At 36.8% G+C, this 22,823-nt stretch overlaps 2 protein-coding genes across 3 annotated transcripts in view; one reads left to right on the forward strand and one right to left on the reverse strand.

Annotated features, from left to right (window-relative positions):
* Positions 1-937: 937 nt before the first annotated feature.
* Positions 938-8,219, reverse strand: LOC142349562 (uncharacterized). Its single transcript, XM_075401201.1, has 3 exons — positions 8,031-8,219; positions 7,163-7,279; positions 938-1,493 (listed from the first exon to the last, which is right to left on the reverse strand). The coding sequence occupies exons 1-3, from the start codon at positions 8,143-8,145 to the stop codon at positions 1,138-1,140; spliced, it is 588 nt and encodes a 195-aa protein (XP_075257316.1). The 5' UTR covers positions 8,146-8,219; the 3' UTR covers positions 938-1,137.
* A 3,647-nt stretch (positions 8,220-11,866) lies between these two features.
* The window catches only part of LOC142349488 (4-galactosyl-N-acetylglucosaminide 3-alpha-L-fucosyltransferase 9-like), a 71,673-nt gene continuing 60,716 nt past the window's right edge, over positions 11,867-22,823 (forward strand). Inside the window, exons 1-3 of one of the 2 annotated variants that reach the window (XM_075401082.1) lie at positions 11,867-11,953; positions 18,778-18,870; positions 22,362-22,470. In XM_075401082.1, the coding sequence (XP_075257197.1) occupies positions 11,950-11,953; positions 18,778-18,870; positions 22,362-22,470 (206 nt within the window). In that variant the 5' untranslated portion in view covers positions 11,867-11,949. Of the gene's footprint in view, positions 11,954-18,777; positions 18,871-19,355; positions 19,368-22,361; positions 22,471-22,823 lie in introns of those variants that run through there. The other variant, XM_075401083.1, reaches the window with a different exon arrangement.

Here is a 22,823-nt window from a genome sequence, read left to right on the forward strand (position 1 = left end):
CTGATCAGACTCTACATCAGCCATCAGACTCTAGATGTGTCTCTTGTCAGAATGCTGCTTGCTTTGTTGCTTCCTGGCAGAGCCAACATCTCTGAGTGAAAAAATACAAAAAGTCGAAACGTCTCGAAATGGTCTCTGATCAGACCCAATCGCGCTCGAAATTTTTCTGATCAGACTAATTTGCACTTGTATCCGCCTCTTATCAAACCAACCCAGACGGAAATGACTCCTGCTCAGACCATTGCCATCTCGAAGTGAGCTCTGATCATACCATCCCCAGACCAAAGTGACCTCTGACCATAGTAATGTGCGCTCAAACCAAATCCCACACCCTGAAATTTTGGTCTGCAAATCACGGTGTGCGTTGGATTTGGGTTTGATCAGAGATCACATCCGTCTGGCACCTCAACCTGGGTTAGCAAGTATTTAATGAAGCCGGGATTACAATCATCAAAATTTTTCCATTATTTTTCCTCTGTATTGTTTAAATAATTGATATAAATAATTTCGATATAACATAGCGAGTTTTGAGGTTAGAAGATTGATGGGTGAATTTATAGTAGGGAAACAATATGTTGTTAAAGTATGCGACGTTAAAAGTATCGGGGTGAGTAGAATTAGAATCCAAAATTTTATAAATGTGCTCACTGCGCTTTCGGGAAACTTGACTTAGAAGATCTCTTGGAAAAAGCGATCAGAAGACGTTTGATAAATTGATTTGTTTTGTTTCTGCATTCTCAGTTATTCTAATCAAATTCAAATCTTTAACATTAAGAGACAGCACCCCTCCAAATAAATGGCCCACTTGGTCCGTTTTACCTCTTTAATTCCACAAAACGTATCTTAACGCATGCAAAAAAAGCCCGTTCAGTGTGCGATACGGCGACAAATGAACAATTATACCAATTGGTAATAGTACAATGTCTTTGTCAATTGACGTCAAATTCCACAAATTAGCGTAATATTAATTAAAAGCAGGGGTGCGGGCCAGTAATGAAGCTTATAAAAGGAAATTTTGGTTTGGGAGACTAAGTTTTGGCACTCAGCGAGATTTTTTAATCTAAGTCTCTTTCAACAGTTTCGCTTTCTTCGTCGATCATTTTACTAATTTTTGTTCGCTACTAAATGACGTTTTCTTCAGTTCATCAACCACATTTTGAGAAAACAAATGAAAATAGTCGCGATTAATCCTCTGCAACGTATTATTGCGCAGTCACCAAAGGCCGCTCCAGGGTTCATTATTTTCTCGAAAAGTCCCGGGTCGAATTTGTTCGTGCAATTCTCAAATTGTTTGAGAGAATCCTTGCACTTGACGTAGTCATCGCCCGTTTGGTCATCATGTTTGATGCAGTTGTTATCTTTAGCAGTCTTGACAACGTCAGCACAGCACTGAATAAGTGAATTATACGTTGAACCCCCAAGAGACATTCCAGCCTTGCTTAATGCTTCTTCATCGGATGTGATTTTACATTGACAGAATTCCTTTTCGGTTTCTGAAACCAAAAAAAAAACATTTCCACCCCTCTCAGGGTTTAATGCCGCCCAATTCAGCCCTACCTCTGATTTCACCCCGATTTTGATTCTTTTCATAATGGTACAATTGTCATACAAAAGAAGGGTTATGTTGGTTTTTTGGGGAAAACTTTAGAGATTAATACTCATAATTGGAGATTCAGGGCTTTTGAGGAAAGATTTTAGGGATTCCAAAACCACCTTGCACTCTATAAACCGATTTTTATTGAAAATCAACTAAAACAGGCGAGGTCGTGCAGAGCGAAATTGGTCATTCATTTGCATATAAAAACAAAAGCACGTAACCAGAGCAAAGCACCGCAAGTCTAGCCTTGAATAAAAGCAAGGGTAACAATTAAAGAGCGGGCTCTTGAATTGTATATACGATACAAAGTGGATCGCCTACAAATAGGAAAAATAGCCTTTAAACAAAAATTACTAAAAGCTAGAGTTACAGATATGGAAACACGATAGAGAGCATCCATTATTGGAGAAAAGAACTTGAGCTGGAACGCTCAAGTTTTGACCCTGATTCACAAATTTTTGTTGATGCTTTAGTGCTGCCTCGAACTTTCCGGAGAGGAAAAACGGAATTTAGCATGCCACCATCCACGCAATTTGACAGTCTCCGGAAAACAAGACAAGTGAAACGTAACGAATCGACTAATGAACCTCTCCTTTATTCTTTTGAATTTTGTGAATATGTTCAAAAAGTACGGACAAATTGGTAAAAAGCTCTTGCTTTCAACAAATCATGTGACTGTAGATGAATTAACTCAATTTCTCAAAGAGCAAGGGCGGTAATTTGTTGACAATAAACATGGCTGTCCTAATTTCGTTATTTTAGAACTTGGCCAACGTAAATGGAATTGTTTCATCAATGTTTCACGCCTTCAAACTGGAGCAGAAGAAACAAGACGGACGAAACACGAATAGAGACAAAGTGTTCTCAACAACGTCGAACTTGCACAAATGTGAAATAATTAGAGACAAAGCACGTCCTAATTTAAACTCTGTTGGATGTTAGTCAGGAACAATAGTGTGAATGATCTCTACACGGCAGTGGGAAAACAACTTTTATTTTATATAAGTCAGGAAAACGGTGAACAGTTTGTAATCAAGGTCAACGATGTCGACGCTTGTAGTATAAATACAAAAACCAAAACGAAAAACAGATTTGCATTCGTGAAATCAGTTTTTCGAAAGTGATCACGCAGTCGACGTTAAGATAGTAATAATCAAACACAGTAACAAAGTTACGGGCTCTCGTTAGATAGTTTGTCTCATTGCTCTCCTTAAATAGTTTGTCTCACTTGGGAGCGCTGGCAGAATTGTACGTCCATGTATATTTTCAACAGTGGATCAACGATATTGTTTACCGATGAAAAAGTCCAAGAAAAAAGATCCGACGAGGCAGAGAGCTTTATCAAAGTAATATGACTGCACTCAAAGTTGTTTTTAACTGATATATTTGCATAACCGTCAGTGGTATTGACAAAAACCAGCTAGGGGTACACCAAGGTGAACCAGAATATAAACCACTTCAGTCTTCTCCCATACAGAAGTTTCAACTTGATGGAAATTCGAATCAGTCTTTCCGATTTTGCCTTTGAGCTAAATACAATATCCCATGGACGACAAAATAGGAAAACAAAGTTAGCTTTTGTTAGTACCGACAGAATTAAGAAGGTAGTCAGCTTAGACCATTTTTAGGCAAGAATTGGCAAAATGTTTGTAATTTTGGCTTAAAAGAGCGTGAAAAATCCGAAAAAAACAGGACTTAAAGCCTATGCCTTCATTACACATGACTTTAGTCATTCAGGGAAAAATTGGAGCCACGAGAGTTTATAAAGAGTACGGCAACACAAAAATAATGTAAAGTGAACCAGAGACAAATCTAACAAACAGCTACAGCTCATCCCTGTGTCAGTTTTCTCATTAAAGCAAAGGTTACAATTGAATCCAAACCTCAAAATATTGTACCAAGAGTCAAAAGATAATAATTTGGAAAAGAGATATGCTAAAACAATGGACAAAAATGGAAATTTCTTTTAATGGAAATAATGCTGTTTGCCATAACATCCATTGCTAAACACGAACCGGCCAAGTGCAATTCGCCATTACTGCAGTGATCCATCAAAACCCAAAAAACAAGCCTGAATGACAGACTATTAACAAAATCTGGCCTACAAAAAAGACTGGATTGCAGCAACATTCAAAATACTTGAAAGACCATTAGCCCTGACAGTCGATATTGACTCCTCATTAGCAAATGCAAATTTCGGAACTGGATAAATGTTGTCTGATTTTTCCATGTCTTATGAGAACAGACGAGCCTAATAGAATATTTGGAAATCAGCGTCAAGTATTTGCAGTTATAAGTTTGCAGTTATAAAATTGTGCAAATTGTTCCCCGAGCTAGTGAAATTAAACAAAACAGAAACTATCCAATTTCAGCAAAAACAAAAAAACTATTATTACATGCGCAACCTCAACAGAACACTTAAACCCAACACAAAACAACTATTTGTTCAATCAGTTACAATGCTTGCTCTGGCATCATTGATTCGCAGTATAAAGTGTATACACAACAACAAAAGTTTGCAGAGGCGATTCCAAAATAACTGTGGTCAGTAAACAAGGCAAAGCAATTTGAAGTTGACCTCTAAACAGATGGCTCTTGAGTATTTGAACTAAAATAACTCTATCTGACAGATTCTTCAAGTATGGAAAGGTACCATTAAAGAGCTTGAAGAGCTAACTAATTAAAGCAATTTTTTGCCGCCAATATATTCAGTATTTCACTCAAATGGAATGTCTCCTCCAGTAAATTTTCACTGAAGCGAATACTGAAAAGTTTTTGTACTATCAGTGGAAAAGATTTGGATAACGAAGATGAACTTGGTGAAGAAACAGCATTCCTGAATTTGAAATAACAAGTTACATTTGAAGCTGAAACCAACTTTGATGGCAGTACATAAGGGACCAAAAACTAAACTACAAGTTTTTTCTGAAACTTCTACAGACACAATGTGCGGAGTGGCCTATCTGTTGGTTGAACCAAAACTATACCTAGTCGGTTCGGCATCTGTTTTTGTAGTTAAAAAACGAGACTTTCCATTACCTCGCTTGATTTTGTAAGCAGCAGTCATCGCTGTGAAGTTGAAGCAGCACATAGTCGAAGAACACGATTTCAAGTTACGGAGACACAATTTTTGTTCAGATTCAACTGCGGGGTTTCAATGGGTACAACGCTTCAATTTTAAATAATCCGTTTTTGTTTCAGAATCCATAAAGACCAATGGAATACCAGCAGAAAGGCGTTGCAAAATGATTAGCAACAATGAAGGTAGATTTTCCCAAAGAATGTTTTGGTGCCTCAACAGCCTTAACAAAATTTGGAGGGGATTGTTTTGATCTTATTGCGTAAAGAATGGATGAAAGGAGGAAAGTCGTGGAGATGTTTGTTTGCTTATTTAACTGAAAGAGTGGTGCAAATATAAAGGGTAGTAAAATTGGAAACATACATATCTCTCAATACAGTTCTGTAATTTGTTGCTTGGCGAGGCATACCAATCACTATAATCAGCAACAAGGGGACAAATTTTGTAATGGTTAAATATAGAGATTATAGAGAGAGTAACTGGCGGCATGGAACAGAAAATAGATTGAAAAACATCTGAGTCATCAAAGGATCGGTTAGAAGTTCAAACAATCTGTTGCCCTTCGTTTTGTAAGAGTGCATCGATTAGTTAGAAGTAACAGGTAAGCTTCATAGGCAGTGTTAAGAACCAGCCATTTTCCGAAGACAGTCTGTGAAACCATCATGAGTCTTGCTGATTCAAGAGTCGGGTTCGTTGATTTCAATCGTTAATGGCTTAGAACCATTGAGATCCATTCAGTGTTTACTTTGTAACAAGAATCATTGCTTGTTCCGAGAATCATCCACCATTTGAAGGGGACTTTTGCTATCATCGAAAGCGTTTTTAGACAAACTCACCTCATGCAGTTCTTGTTTTAGATAGGTAAAAAACAGTACATGTTTTTGAAAAATGGGCAAAATTGACGATCTACTGCAAACAAAAATCGGATCTTTTCCGTTTGTGCTCCCCTCCCTCAGTTTAGTGGGCGCATATTATTTGCACCCCCCAGACGCACGTGCCATATTCTTACATAATGATTTACTATGTAATGACACGTGGTCTGTAACTGGGGGCGCATAACGTACTGGGGGTACAAACGGAAAAGATCTCAAAAATCTTTGAGAAGTCGATCCTTTGATAAAGATCCTGGTTGATAAAGATGACAACGAGCGATGATATTTTAACATGGATCAAGTTCCTAATTGAAGGTAACTTTCACTCAAGTGTAGGTTCAGATTTGTTACAGCGTTTAACGAAGCCCAGCATAACTTTGATATTGGTACTGCTATTGAGAAGGAAAATTTGCCCACAAAAAGACACTCATTCTTAAGAACTGGGTGTTGTATAAGAAGTATTCGAAAGACGCGTGTTATAAGTGCAAACATTAAATTCCGCTGGGCCATAGCCACTTTGGATCTTTTCCGTTTGTGCCCCCCCCCCCCCCCCAGCTTAGTGGGTGCATATTATTTGCAACCCCCAGACGCACGTGCAATATTTTTACATAATGATTTACTATGTAATGACACGTGCTCTGTCACTGGGGGGAGCATAACGTACTGGGGGGGGGGGGGGGGGGGGGGCACAAACGGAAAAGATCCGCCACTTTTATTAGCTGGAGTTTTATTAGCTGAAAATGGGCACGGGTTTTCAAATTTGAGATTAGCAGTGGATTTATTAACCAGCACCCCCAGAAAATTTTAATTGTTGCAATCTTGAATTATTTGGAAAATCTGACCAAACAAGTTAAACATAAGTTGGTTAAGTCAGCAAGGCTGAACGTTTATTTATAGGGACTAATTGAATATCAAGTTCGGCAATGGTAATAATCAATATAGCTGATATACAGTTCACAGAAATTAACCATAAGAACGTTGATAAAGGGTTATTTCACCACATCATATTAATGGAACATTGGTATTATACCAAGAAAACAAAATTAGGGTCTTTTTCTATTATAACTCCCATCCTAGAGCTCTGTAATGTAACGTACAGGACCCCATTCATAGTTACAGTAAATATAATAAAATGGCGGCTTCATTTTAGTGGGGGCTACAATGTGATAGATCCCAGAACTATTACGGCGTTTTCTTAAATTTTTTGTTGCTTCAAACCAAATTTACTAAATTCTTGTGTTTTCTGTAGTGCTGATGTATGACTCCCACCATGAGTTTTATGACTCAACATTCTCTTATCAGGACCCGGTGGGTCATCGACTCGGCGCGAGGGAGGGGGGTGAAGTGACTACCATGACTCAATTGTTGATGCCATGATTTTGATTCGGCTGAGCTACACGGAAACTGGATCAAGTTTTTTTTGTCTCCCCACAGTTTTGTTGCCTTATATGTTCACCTCCCTCGCCCCACGTCGCACGCGCACTCTTTAAGCATAATAACATGCCATATAACAACACGTAATTTCTAACTGGGGGTCACAAACTTCACGGGGGATAGTAGGGGGGGGGGGGGGGGGGAGGGCGGCAAAACAAAGAATATATCCCCAAGACTAACTAAAAGCAGCCACTTTGCAAGCATTTTGGTCTTCTCGTTTGACGCGAGACGTCCAATTATGTGAGTTCATGTATATTGATTGGCCATCTTCATCAGCGGCATTTGTATCATCAATTCCTGAAACAGCGGAGATAAAGTGAGTATAGCAGCAATCAGAAAATAGCACATATTATAAATCCAACGGGATCTTCTCAATGTGTGCCCCCCCCCCCCCCGACTTAGTGAGTGCATATTTTTTGCAAACCCCAAACGCACGTCCCATATGACATGTGCTCTGTAACTGGGGGGAGCATAACGTATGGTGGGGCACAAACGGAAACGATCCAAAAATCGAAAACATTATGAGCATCTTGTGAATTTTAAGTTGCTTATGATTCTAATAATTAAAAAGAGATCTTTTCATTTGTGTCTCTACCTGGTAGGTTATGCAAGCCCCCCCCCCCCCTCCCCCGTTAGAAGGCACGTGACATTCAACTGTAATTCATTTTGTAAAAATATGGCATGTGTTCCTGGAGGGTGCAACTAATATGCACCCACTAAAATTGGGAGCACAAGTGGGAAATTTCCGACACAAAATATCCAACATTCAATTGGAAGTGCAACATTCAAAATCAATTTTTTTTACTATCGCCTACATGTTCTGCTTCAACGTAGTGGGGAGGGGACAAAAACAGAAAAGATCCGATTTTATTTCATTATGGTTCACGCAGTACTTCTGTCTTATTAAAAAGATTGTTTTTGCTGAATGGTTTTCATTTTTTAGACCTAACTTATGATTGAAATCGACAAAAAACCGATGTATCGAGCCGATAAATTGAATAAAAACAATAACAAAGGGTTAGGTTCTCAAATTAAAAAATTAGCTAACCGTTTGAAGCAGCCAATTTTGAGAGGGAAACAACCTCAATCAACACCAAAATCTTCACTTTGCAGTTCATTTGTACACCTTTGTTAACAAAATTCCAAAAAGACACCAATTTCATTGAAGAAATGATTTCAAAGGTTTAAAAAGTTCAAAATAATTGATTTTGGAGGTGTGGCTGGAAGTGAACTCAAGATTTTGGGTGTAATTAAAAATGTACCGCTAAATTTAGTATTTATTAATATACATATGTACTTGACTTTTGTGTCCGCTAATAGGATTGACTCTACGTCTTATAATTGGACAGTTGAAATGAGAGATCTCAGGGTACGATTTCATTGGTCACTAAAACTTCGAGGCAGACAGGCTAGTTTGAAAGATAGAACTTATTCTTATAGAAGTAAACGTCTAGTTTTTGTCCTAAATAAAATGTCCTAATCTAAGACACTAAATTTAGGGGGGAAAAGATTATTAGACTTCGTTAGAAATCGAGTTTTTGACAATTGAATCAAACCACCATAAAAAATGGGTTGCTTTGCTATCGGAGACAGAGACGTTTCATTTATTTCAACTCTTATTCTAGTTTGGTTTATTTCAACTCTCATTATTTAAGGAGAAACTTTTCTTTCACTAATCTGCAAAAGTACTCTAAACTTTAATTTCAAATGAAATTCAAATACGTTAGAACAAAATATTTTTCAGAGGTAAAATTTTGTTCTAACTTATTTAGAATACCTTTTCTACGTTAGAACAAAATCTTAGCTTACCTCGGTCCTCCTGCCTAGCAGTCGCACGCAAGCGCCCTCATGTCAGGACACTAAGTCCCCGGGTGACTAGGATTTTGTTTTAAAATATACTTAGAGAACCAAAGGGCACGAAAGTGTTGAGTTTGATTTGAATTGAACCTTAAGGTAAAATTTTGCAGATTAGTGAAAGAAAAGTTTTCTTTCTAAAAATAAACAGGAATCGAAAGAAAATCAAACGTCTTGGTCTCCGATTCCGAAGCGGCCGATTATTTATAGCGATTTAATTTAAGTGTCGAAAGTTAGATTTCTTAGTTTGAAATATTGAACTACGACTTAAAGAAGTTTTTCTTGGCCTAAACTTAATCAAACAAATTTTTCTGTTGGACAGCTCTTTTAGCGCATGTATCAAACGAGTATAATTGGTAACAATTGGAATTAGACTACTCTTATTGCTGGTTTTTTGGGCGTTGGGTCTTCTTCTTAATACTGCGACATCTGAGCAGCAGTTCAAGAGAGGTTTCCCTCTTTCTTAGGAAAGCATTACCCTTGAAGTGTATATTAGACTACTGAATTTTGACATTTCGAGTTATTAAGAGGCTGAAAATAGGATACAGGCCGAGTGAAACCATTTACAACAATTGACGACAACAGTAGTCTAATGTGCATTATTTACAAGTATTTGTGTGTTTCTCTCACATATTAACTTGGCTGTTCTACGAACAAAAAGTTTCATTGATACTGAAGATTATTTCAACTGCCTTATAAACTTCTCGCTTCTGGACAGTTTACGATATAACTCTAGCATTATTGCAGCTCTATCTTTTAGCATATTTTAATATTCAGTGTTAAAATTTAATATCCACATCTGTAAATTAGGGCAACTGTTTATTATGAAACTTACTCTATCCCAGATACATGACTGCCAATGAATATTACCACACGGTTGTTATCGCCACCGAGAAGTTATCAAACTCCGAGGCGAAGACGAGGTGTTATGATAACTTCGGGGGCGATAACAACCGTGTGGTAATTTTTTTAATCAACACCTGTTGCGATCATGTTTGTTTTTTAGACCACAATTTTATCAAACTGTTTCCATCATTAGACTACGAGTTTATCACCACTCTTTATCGCCACTGTTTACTTAGTAACAGTGACGATAAAAGAGTGTGATAAACTCGTAGTCTAATGCTGAAGTGTTTATCTAGTGTCGATGAGGAATTAAAATTTATTACTCTGGCAGTTTATTTAACTGCTATTATCGCAACAGGTGTTGATTGAACAATTGTGAGCTCTTATTTCCTGAAACGTATGCATCTAATAGCGCTCCAAGTAGTTCGTCCGACATGAACTGGAAAAAGGCAACGACCAGCTCAAATTTGGAAGGATTGACAAATAGAAGAGGCTTCATCCGGCGAGTAAGACTCTTGCTCTCCCGCCTTTTTAACTCCAAAAAGATGAAAAAACATTCGCTTAATTTACAGTTTTGAGCCACCAACGACACTAATACAAACGATTAATGAACCGGCGGTACGGTTGGGGCCAATCTCGAATATATAACTGTCTCCAATAGCCAGAACAGGGTCTGCAACCGTCCAACTTATCCGACCAGCGAATAGAAAGCTCTCAATTGCTCTCAGTATTTAAGAATGCGATGTCTAAAATTATGAGCATTAAAACTAATCATTTAGACTCTCAATTGATTTATCAATATCACTAGCTTTTCACTATCATCAAATATATTTTAAAAACCATATAACCGGTGGTTTATTATTAATATGTTAAATATTAGTTAGTTTACTGGAGTTGTTTTACTCTTACCATTGTTGTCGCAGAATGTTGTCGCCCGAGCTTAAGTAATGCTTTGGTTACATGATATAAGTTTTTGAAATACAATTTTATACCTTTAATGTTCTTTTTTTTTCACTATGTTGTCGCAGAAACCAAAGACCGTGCATTCGCTATCGTCAAATCAATCTTTTAATCTAGTCAGTCAACATTGATAGAGATCTTGTACCAGAGAGCACACATTTTTGTCTAGTTGTCCCTCAATATTTTGTTCGACGAAAAGTGTTTATTTAATCTCACGTTTTGCAGGACAACTTTGATTTACTGATCTTTTTATTTCAAAAAAGCAGTAAAGATATGTTCACAGCTAGAAATGTGAACTCTTGTGACTGTAGTGGTAAGTATTCACCTATTTTATGATTATTATTGGTCCATTTTCAACTGATTCTGCTTAACTTCAACTTTTACGGGTACCTTAATCAGATTTTGAATGAATCTTGGGTCTTTCTCATTGTGACCCCCCAAAGAGATTGTATCCCCCTTTTTATGGGGAGGGGCGCTATACATTATAAGACCACTAAACGAGGGGGCATAAAGGGACAAACACAAATTATGTATCCTTATTAAATTGCAGAGTTCTATGTATTTTTCCATTGATTGTCTTCATAAATCCATTTATTAGCAAATTGATATTTAAATCCCATTCATGTTTTATGTGACAATTTTCTCATAATATGCTCAACAAAAACAAAAGTAGAAATTTTTTCCAGACCATTGACTTGGGTCGCACCACAGACCTCTGTCCGCGAACCAAGTTGGTCTGGCCAATCCCTGTCTTGGGACGGATCATCCTGGTTAGGATTAAACTTTACCAATTTCATTGGATTCAGCAGAATGAAACATTATTGGAAATTTATAACTCAATTTCAGTATTTCTTATAAAACAGTAAATTTTTCTGCACCTTTTTACTAATATAATCATATATGCTAGGTTTAAGTTTTGGTTATGCTTACTTGTCTTTATACAAGCATTACTACTCAATATTTACGTACGCCTTAAGAGTAACAGGTTTTTTGAACGATTAGCTGACGTTCTATAACAAAATTTTTTAATAAATAAATCTGTTCTTGGTTTTTTATCCGCAAAGTGACAAAATGATGTTTGACATAACTGGAGATAATTTCATTGGAAATAAAATCTCTGTTATAACAGAAAATAAAAAAATTAATAAAATTAATATATCAGATAGTATATGAACAGATTGTAGTGGTTATTTGTTCTAGACCATCCGCGCAGAAATTAAACTCTTTTTATTTCATCACTATTACGTCAAAGAAAATTTGGTTAAATTAAACTGCCGCAAGAGACGAAGTTGACGTCGTCTTTCAAAATGGGTACGTGTCTACTGCCTTATTGCTTCATCAAAAATGTTTTTTGCCTGCGCACATAATCCAACCCCCTCCCGCCCCCGTTCGAGATGTCGAGATGTGAGAAGATAAAAGCGGATAGTTTTGCAAGATTGAGCTGAATCTGTGAAAATTCTAAGAAACGCCCTGAGTATGAGAAAATTGCAAAAAATGCGCTGAATGCATTCAAAATTTAGTTGTATCTGCTGAGTTTTTTCAGCATTTATCAACGCATTCCTGGCAAAATTTCAGCACATTTTCCGCGCACCTCTTACATAAGTTAAAGAAAAGTTCGAAAATCAGAACATTCAGCGCATTTCTTACATACTTTCTGCTCAAAAATTAGAAAATGTTTCAAAACTTCGAAAACAAAAAATTCAGCAATTTTTCTTTAAAAAAGCAAGTTCAATGTTTTTAATCACAATTCTTACATATTTTAAAAACAATCCTTGTATAAAATAACAACATTCAACAAACAAATATAATCAGTGAACTGTGACCTAAATTTACAAAAATAAAACAAATTTTTAGATTACCTTTATGAATTGAGCAGTTCAAAAGACTGTTGAACATAAGCACAATCTGTGCTACCGGAAAATTTTGCACGTTATGTAACAGAAGAGCTGATAGTGTGGAAAAGGTGTATGTAACGGCTGCTCTACTATCATGGACACGGAAAGTATTACAAAGCAAATTTCGTTTCAGTGGTTTAAAATCTGTCCGGATATTACGTGTTGCAATTGAGTTTTGAAAAATTACGTAAAGTCGCGCATGAGATTGTCTTTTTTAAGCCACTGATTGCCATTTTGGCCAATTGTTCAAAGTTGGCAAACACTCTTTTTGAAATCTCTCCCATTTGAAATTTGAATAGGCTTCAGAGTGTCGATGGAGCTTTCGATGGGCAAAAAATTCTTCTGCGCACGATAGATTGGTTAAGCAAACATTCCTTTGTCAAGAAGAATGTTTGCATCCATTACTTTTAGGTCATTAACACCTGAACTGACTGGAGATAACTTAGTTTCGTTCAATAGCTGCTCAGCAATACACATCGTTGTAGAGAAAACGTCCAACTGTTGGATCTGTTCCCCAAAACTCCACACATTTGCTCCTTAAAAATTCTAACCAACCGTTCCCATAATCGTCCAAAATAGGGGACTGCAGGTGTGTTGAAGTTCCATCTGATTTCTTGTTGAGTTAGATGTTCTGCAATCTTTTCCTTGTTCAGTCCCCTCAAGTTTTGTCCCGTTGTCGCTGAATATTGTAGTTTGTTTGCCTCTTTTTGCAAGAGTTGTTTGCATTGAGACAACTATATGTGTCCAACTTGGTCACCACTTCTATATAAATCGCTCTCACAGTTACGGAAGTAAACAGACAACACCAAATAGCTCCTCACAGTTAGGGCCAAATAGCTCCACCCCAACATTTGTGAAGTCTCGCCGTAGATCCGCCTTAACTGCTGAAGGCGTAGAGTGAAGGCGTAGATCCGCCTTATTTTAGTGAATGCGTAGAGCTTAACTAACAATCTGGTAACCGATTTATCATAAGGCATTTTGTAAATCTAAGATTCAGATATCCGGCTGGACAATGGTTCTTACCTGCTCAGCACCTTCATGTTCCTTGTTCTTGTGATGATTTCGCAAGAATTGATCAACTCCAGGAAGTTTTCAATGTAGCAATATTGGTTGCGTTGCATTGAACTCCAACTGGTTTTAGCGAAGAAGTGCTTCCGCAGCAAAGAAGGGTACGAATCCTAAAATTATGCTAGTTCTGAAATTTTCTCCTCAGTTTACAGCGATTTCACCTCTTTGCCAAAATGTTTTTGCTATAGCAGCTTCAACGGGATTGCCATTGCTTTTTCTCCTTGTTCGATGCTGTCTACATATTTTTTCGGTCTGTGTTTGTTCCATGCTCTTTATAAGTATTCCACCGTATTTAGTAGGCTGTTAGTTAAAGTAACTGAATTGTCCCAGTTTCAACTGAATAACAACTCTTTTTGTGTTCAGCATGTGTCATGAGAACTGATGAGGGAGAATTATCTTCAACTGAAGCATAAATTAGGTTCGATAAATTGGGTCATTTACTTTCTTGTTGCTTTAATCAGGTCAGCCCAGTGAACCATTCACTTCTCTTAAGTTGCTCAATGTTGATTGCTCTTGTGCCAGTTTCCACTGGTTTGTTGATACCTCTCATATTTGCACTGAGAATATTATGTTGTATCCGATAATAATCTATTGGCTAAAAACACTTGCTGTGTACGATGGGAGCTGTGTGTCGACTACAATACTGTAGTTGAGTCCGACCGAAACTGCAGCTATATGTTTTTGTCCATGTCTTTCTGCTCTTCTAAACCCACTGCCATGACTGGCACTCGTTTTCGAAACGCAGCATTGAAAGATGTCTTTTCGGTGTCACTCTGCTTTGTCCAATAACAAATGTAAAGTGAGCTGAGATTTTGTGGTTGGGAAATTAGAAATCTTACTGGACACATCGTGTTTTCAGATGCGTCAGCAAACACATGAAATCCCGTTTGGTTTTCGCTGCATTTAAGTACCTTCTTTCGATGTTTTTGTAGCAACAATTGGAAATTTTAGTTCCCTCTTCAGAAATTCTGCTGCTTCATTATGTTCCAGTGTGTCGTCCTAATGTTGACCATTCTTTGTCTAGATGCCTTTGAGAAATCTTCTCATGTTAACAATGAACAGAGCAGGTAATCCAATATACTAAAAAACTAAAAACACCAGTGACAGAATTTTTTCTTGATTTTTGGGTGTTTCAAATTCCTTATTGGTATCTCTGCACACTTGAAGATTTTTCTCAGTAACCAGCCATTGTAATTCCAGCACTGAAGATAACTCATTATTCACTTTTAATTCGACTTGCTTTGTGTTGTTGATCAATTTCAAGGCCTTTGGAGGTGATTCTGCAACTGCGTTTCTGTTGTTTATCCATTTCTGCAGTTTAAATCCATCGTTGCCAGAGAAGAGGTTGTTACTGAGTGAAGATTGGATTGCTTCTCCAGAGGTTTCTACAGATTTGTGTTGAAATTGTTCATGTAGAAATTGTTCTGCTTTGTCATTAACGCGATTGAATGCATTTCTTCGTTGTCAAGTCCCTCTTGTTTGAGGTTATAATTGGCGCAAGTTGGAGAAACATTCACTCCAAACACGTAATGCTGACTTTCATGTTTTTGAGCAAGTTCTTTAGTTCTTAGACGTCAAAGAACAATGCGGCAACTTCTAGTCTGTTAGGGAACTTGATCTTGCAGTAACATTGATTCAATGTTTACTGTAAGCTCTCTTGGTTCTTCGAAATCTGAATATTGTTCCAAATAACCCGTTTAGTATATAACTCTTGATAGTATCCTGTCGTTTAGGCATTTTTCCTTATACTTGGATGCATTACTGGCTAGTTTCTGCGCTCTCATTTTCGGCTACGTTTTTTCCATCATTTAACAGTTCGAAATTCCGCACTTTTTCCCCCTTGGCAAGAGTTCCAATAGTTCTCGTCTCTTTTTCAGTATTCGATTTTCAAGGATTGTTTCGTCTCTCGTTTGTGCAGGCAGAATGTAGACGTTTTCGTTATGCGTTTAATTCACCTCTCTGTTGGATTTTTGCTACCAGGTCGTGTCATCAGCTTGACCAAGTCAGTTTCATTTCTTTACTTCTTCGGCAATTACGTTCAAAAAAGTTTTTTCCCACTCTCTAACAGGGCGTTATTAGCGCACCGTCTATCTTCATTTCAATGAGGTCTTTCAATTTGTGATCTTGCTGTTTGAGGTTCTCAGTCACGTCCATCTTACCTTAATTCTGATGCAGGCTGTCAAATTTTCTTCTACAAATGCACTTATATGTCTCAATTTTTAACGCAGTCATTGCAGTGACGATGGCCATCAAGTTCCGGTCGGGGGAGTTGCTATTGTCGTCTTTCTTCTTCAATTCCTTGGGTTTTGTTGTTTCATAAATAGGATCCTTGTTTCAATTTCTTTATTCAATCATTTCTTTTGTTTCGCCACTTGCACCTTTGTTAAGCGTGTTTTCGATGATTATGATTCAATTTTGTCGACGATATCAAGTTTACAATATTTAGGCGACAAAATATACTTAAGAATTATCACATCGATAACATTCTCGGGGCCTACCTAACTTGCCGGGGGTGTTTTTGGGAAAACATGTGCAAGTTTAACAGCTGGTCGTGTTAAGAAGCATAAAGCAGTTTTTACTTCACATGAGCTAGCTATTTTGTCGGGGCCGGTGAATGTCCTTTTCACGCGTCCCAGGAGCCAAATTTCTCTTGGGGTCCATTCTTCCAAAACCCAAACGGCGTCATTCACTTCCAACTTGGCATCAGGCTTTAACCACTTCTTTCTTGTCTTCAGGGTTGGAATGTACTCTTTTAGAAGTCTTTTCCATATTGCTTCGAGTCGTTGTCGCACTTGGGTCCACGTCCTTGACTGGATTGTGGGAGTCTCTTTGAAGCCGCACGCTGGGACATTGGGAAACGCTCTATCGATCATAAAGTGGTTGGGTGTCAACGGATCTTCGTCCTCGATGTCACTTCTAAAGTGTGTTAAAGGTCTCGCATTGACAAGACTCTCCTTTTCGATAACAATGGTTGAGAAGACGTCCCATGTCAACTTCGCAGATCTCAGATTCAAGAGAAGAGCTCGTTTTATAATTTGTACGAGCATCTCCCACACGACGATGGCCATCTAGTCCCGGTCTAGGGAGTTGCCATTGTCATCTTTCTTCTTCATTTCCTTGGGTTTTGTTGTTTCAAAAATAGGATCCTTGTTTCAATTTTTTTATTCAATCATTTCTTTTGTGTCGCCACTTGCACTTTTGTTTAGCTTGTTTTCGATGATTATGATTCAAACTTGTCGAATAAATCAAGTTTACAACATTTAGGCGGCAAAATATACTTAAGAATTATCACATCGATAACATGCAGATAATCGTAGCGTTAACTCCAAGCTCCTTGGTGTCAGTTTTTGCTACTTGCGACAAAGCAGTACAGGCCGAGCTCAAGTGAATCTGTTAATTGCAGGCAGCGCAGTCGTAGGTTTTTCCACTTTGGGCGATAGTCTTTTCGCAAGTTTTAAAATTTTTAACAAATTTGACTCCTTGAGTTAGCACAGGATTGAACACAAAGGGTTAAATAGTGGATTAGCACTGGAAACTGAATTCCAGGTGTTAACCATACGGGTTTATGACTGAAAACTGACTCGCAGGCACTAAACTTACCCTAGTTGCGAGGAGTTCTTTTCCTTTTAGTTACTGGGGTGCTTTTGGTTGGCTTCTTCTTCCTGGACAAATTTTCATCGAGGTTGAAATCGTTGTTATTGTGCAGAGATTAATGAGGATATTTTTGCTCTAGGTCCACCTGTAGATGAAGCGCGCTGTATGTGTCAACTATGATGTCGTCTTCTTGCTTCCTGGTCTAGATCGACCTTGCAGATACCATTTTCCAGACAAGTCAAATGAACATGCTCGTATAACAATCAATTTCATGAGGCCAACCCGGCTCTGTGATTGAGTTGTTATCGACTGCTCTCTCAAAAAAGTGTGCGTGGCTCTTTAGTTTTCTAAGCACAAAATTTATCCTAACGTGTTTCTCACAGCAATTGACCTTGCTCAGGGTCTGAGCTTGCTTGGTTAGAGCGAGGGGCCTGCAATAAAAGATTCAATAAAAGTTGGCAACGTGGCTTTAGAGAGTACTTTTGTGTTCGTTTTTTCAAAACAAATTTTACAATAGAAATCATTTGTCATTTTGTAACGGCAAGGACAACATTTAATATATTTAATCATAAATATCTTACTAAGTGTACATTTTTCTCTTTTCTTCTTCGAAAATTTTTATTGGATAACCCTACTTTTGTAAAGTCAGAGAGAAATTCATGTGTATTTGTTGAGAAATTCTTAGCGTGTCGAGATGATAAACACAATTTCAACGTAATCGTAACAGAGTTTTTGTAAACAGGCAACTTGCAAGTTCTTTTAAATCTTACACTTTATACAGGAGAGAATACTTCATTGTTAAATATATGGCACTTCAGAGACGATGTGGTATTGCATTTTGAAACCTGTACGACCGTGTATCAAGACTTTGCTGCCTCTGAAGCAGAATGAGAGAACAAAAGCTGTTTAAATTTTCCACGACATAATTTTTGGCACTCGATTATTAGTTCAAAAATGGGAAACAGTGGCAAAACTTTGTTTTTAGACGCTATTGTTTATCGCCGCTGTTGCCATGTGAGTGTTGAGAAAACAGTGGCGGAGAAGGAAAGTCGAATTTACGCTGAGTGGCGTAATTTTTTGAATCTTTTCTGGTATCTCGCTTTTGCAGAGTAATTTGAAAGCTTCTCGATAACAAACGTGCGGTAATGTTCATTAGGAATTGAAATATAATTCCAACTTCCTCCAGCCATTAGAACTTTAAGAACTTCTAGAAACACTTCACAAGCAGTGAAAAAGAAAGAAATGTTGCCAGAAATCTTGGAGCGGACTGCTCAGTTCTTCTGTTTTTCCCGCTGGATTTTACCAGATTTTCAATCGATCTTTAGCAAAACTTGGAATCCATTTTTTCTTTATTCACGGACGAGGATGTTAACCGAGCTGAAAACGTCAATTGTTGACACTAATTAGCTAATATTTTGTGTTTTGTCCGAAAAATATCTCTAGTTTAGTTAAAAACTGACTTTACGAAAACTGAATTTTATACGTGTGGAACTTGTAATTTTCCATCCTCTTTTTTCATTCAGTGTTTTAGATCATTATATGGACTAGTATGGAAGAATGTGAACTATTTCATTTCAGGCGTTGGAGTTAAGAGGAGGTCATGTCTACTTCGTTCTCTACTATTTGTCTTCATCTTCCATCTAATCGTCTCAGCCCTTCTTCTTCTCCGCTGTCTGTACAAAATATTGCATCAAATATTTCGGGTCGCGTATACCCCCCCCCCCCTCAATAATGCTTACAATATGTTCATTCAACTTGTCTGCTTCTGCATTATTAAAATCCACAATGTGTCTCTTCTTTCAATTTGTCCATTAGTTCTATCACTCAGATCTTGCCCAATAAGCGCTCATTTTTCATGATATAATATGACCAGTTATCTTGTGAGATTTTTCAAGATTATTATTTGTCTTGAGATGTCGTTGAATTTAATCATCCCCTTTCCTTGCGATGTAATCAGTCGTTTGATCCGATCTTCCGATATGATCATTCAGTTGTCAGATCTTTCAGTTTCAATTTTCATCTTTTCTGAACATTCATTATGATCATTTATATTTTCCTAGCATATTCTAAATAAAATTTTTCATTCTCAAATCTTCGATTATCGCCGTTCAGATTATCAGGTCTGACAGTGCGAGCGTTCAACATCTCTAAGATCGCAGCTCTCTAAGGTAATTCGGGTTGTATGATCCTACAACATAATTATTTATCTTGTCAGATCTTTTATATTGACTTTTTATGCTGTTAGATCTTGCATTATGAATATTAATATTGTCGACTCTTGCTGCATAATCATCAATCTGGTCCGGTCTTTCAACTTGACATTTCATCTTGTCCTGTCGAAAATTTAAAGAAAACCTTGATCTTAGAGGATGTTGTAAAGAATTATTTCAATACTGTTCCATGATCTTGAAGAACATTTTTTCCAAATTCTTGTGAGATCTTGCAAGATAACTCTCGAGTCTCACTAAAACACAACTCAAATCAAAAATTATTTGCCATTTGAGATTATAATTGATGCTCTTTGCTTTAAAAATGAAAAATCCGGAACAATATCAGCTGGAAGTTATAAAGATTTGAAGAATTTGGAATATAACCAGTGTTTAACACTGAACGGAAGATACCTAAAACATTACCGGCTTAAGTGTAATTTATATTAGCAAATTGTAGTCAGTTCATATGACTACAGAGGAATTAATTTAATGAAAATTAATCAAAACTGGTTAAATAAAAATGTTGTTTGCTCCTGAAATTTGAATGCAAATCTCTATTGAGAGACAGACAAGGTAGCCGTCTTTTAAATATTTTTGCAGGATGATCATATAATTTGCAAACTAAATAGATTACTCAAACAATTTCAAACATTGAAACGATATGATCTTTTACGAAGCTCATCATGACAATTCATCCGGTCAGATCTTGCAATATGACCATTCTTTTTGTGTGATCTTTCACTAGTATATTTCAAAAAGACGTTTATCTTGTCTGACTCTGAATAGAAATTCAGATCATCTGCACATCTGAAAAACAAACGACATTTCTATGTTTTTCGACATTTTAGTTGACCAGTTTAGGTAAAATTTCCTCAAAATAAGTAGCCAAATGTTTCAATAAATCCCGTTGACTTTTATCTCGTCAAAATTTTTCAATTTTACCATTTATCTGGTCGCATCTTACAATATTTTTATTATCTTGCCTCACTTTGCTGTATAACCATTCATCTTGTCCCATTTTAAGAATTAAGAAATGATCATTCATCTTGTCTGATTTTTCAAAAAGACCATTCATCATCACAGATTTTGTAACTTGATTTTTTTATGTCACTTTTTTGAATTTTTCGTGCATCTTATCAGATCTTGTTCCATGACCGTTCATTTCTTATGATCTTGCAAAATGACCAGTCAAATTGTCAGATTTTTCAAGATATTTAGTAGTCTTGACAGGTCTTGGAACTTAATAATCCAATCTTCGGATATGATCACTTAGTTGTTTGACCATTGGTCATGTCAGATCTTTCAATTTGACCATTCATCTTGTCTGAACATGCATTATGGTCAATCATCTTGTCCTACCTTTCACGATAAAACTTTGCCTTCAATATCTTGCCGTATCACCATTCAAACGTATCAGGTCTGGCAGTACGGTCATTCAACTTATCTGAAATTGTAACACAACCATAAATTTTGTCTGATATTGTAACATGATTATCGATCTTGTCGGACCTTGCAATTTAACCATCAGTCTCGTCTGATCTCTCAATCAGGTCATCAATCTTGTCAGGTTTTTCAAGTTGACATTTAATCCTGTCAGAGTGTTCAAGATGATCATCATATTGGAAGATATTGTAAGGATATCTTCCAACATCTTTCCAAGATCTTGTAAGAGAAAAGTTCTTTTGCCAAATTCTCGTAAGATCTTGCGAGATAACACTCGGGTCCCGATAAAGCAATCACAAATCACCACAAAAACTGTTTTTAACTGGTATTAAATTTGATGCTCATTGTTTAAAAGACGGCGGCCCTGGAACAAAATCAGCCAAAAGTCATAAAAACGAATTTGGAATACAAGATCCAGTATTTAACATTGAACCGACGATGCAACAAAAATTACCCGAGTAAGTGTAATTTAAATTTCCGAATGGCAATCAGTTTAAATGATGCAGAAAATATACTTTGAGGAAAATTTATCAAGACTGGTTAACTAAAATGTCAAAAAATATAAAAATGTTGTTTGTTCTTCGATTATGAATGCAAATCTCTATAGAGATAGTCAAACAATATAGCCGTCTTTTTGAAGAATATTGGAAGATGATCATATAATTTGCAAACTAACTGGAAGATAATTATATTTGTGACAACGAGAACTTATAAACGTTTTTTGGTAAGTCTTCACTCTTTTGGTGTTTTTTGTTTCTGTATTAAACTCAAAGATGAGAATTTTTTTCCACTTCAGTTTTTAACTTTTGATTTGGTTCGGGGGATGGGTGTTGGAGGTAAAGAAAATCGTACAACCCATAAAGAAACAATTTGCTCTTAGGCACCACTTGACAGGCTTAACGCCTTTTTGGTGTCCTTTCAGATACATTTAGATCCAAAAAAATTGTATTTACAATATCTGAGAACAATTTATTATTATTTAGTTGTTTGACGATTGGTCATGTCAGATCTTCCAATTTGACCATTCATCTTGTCTGGACATGCATTATGATCATTCATCTGGTCCTAACTTTCACGATAAAATTTTGCCTTTTGATATCCTGGCGTATCACCATTCAGCGAATCAGGTCTGGCAGTACGGTCATTCACCTTCTCTGAAATTGCAACACAAACATACATTTTGTCTGATACTGTAACATGATTATCGATGTTTTCGGACCTTGCAATTTAACCATCAGTCTCGTCTGATCTCTCAATCTGGTCATCAATATTGTCAGGTCTTTCAAGTTGACATTTAATCCTGTCAGATCTTGCAAGATAACCATCATCTTGGAAGATATTGTAATGATATCTTCCAACATCTTTCCAAGATCTTGTAAGAGAAAAGTTCTTTTGCCATACTCTCGTAAGGTCTTGCAAGATAACCCTCGGGTCCCGCTAATGCAATCACAAATCACTACAAAAACTGTTTTTAACCCGATATTATATTTGATGCTCTTTGTTTTAAAGACGGCGGCCCTGGAACAAAATCAGCCAGAAGTCATAAAAACATGAACGAATTTGGAATACAAGACCCAGTATTTAACGTTGATCCGACGATACATCAAAAACTACCCGCGTAAGTGTAATTTAAACTCCCAAATGGCAATCAGTTCAAATGATGCGGAAAATATAATTTTAGGAAAATTTATCAAGACTGGTTAACTAAAATTTCAAAAAACTAAAAATTTGCAAACTAACTAAATTGCTCAGTTCTTTTCAAACCAATATACTTTTTAACGATACTATTATTAAGTATGCCACTAGACGCATATATAACTATAAGAAAAATGAAACACATTTAAATCTTCTCATTTTGAGAGATTCAAACGAAAATGACCTTGCCCATCGTGTTGTTTATTTAAGAACGAAACCAAATGCTTTTTAATTATAAAAAGATGGCCAGCATTGCCCCAATGTAAATTTACCTTA

Source organism: Convolutriloba macropyga, chromosome 11, assembly GCF_964194025.1.
Source record: "Convolutriloba macropyga chromosome 11, txConMacr16.3, whole genome shotgun sequence".
Lineage (NCBI taxonomy): Eukaryota > Metazoa > Xenacoelomorpha > Acoela > Convolutidae > Convolutriloba > Convolutriloba macropyga.

Coding starts and splice junctions, on each gene's coding strand:
- LOC142349562 (XM_075401201.1), bottom strand. CDS start 8,145: ATGAAATTGGTGTCTTTTTGGAATTTTGTTAACAAAGGTGTACAAATG. Junction 7,280..8,030: donor AAAATTGGCTGCTTCAAACG/GTTAGCTAATTT, acceptor CCGCTGTTTCAG/GAATTGATGATACAAATGCC. Junction 1,494..7,162: donor TTGCAAAGTGGCTGCTTTTA/GTTAGTCTTGGG, acceptor TTTTGGTTTCAG/AAACCGAAAAGGAATTCTGT.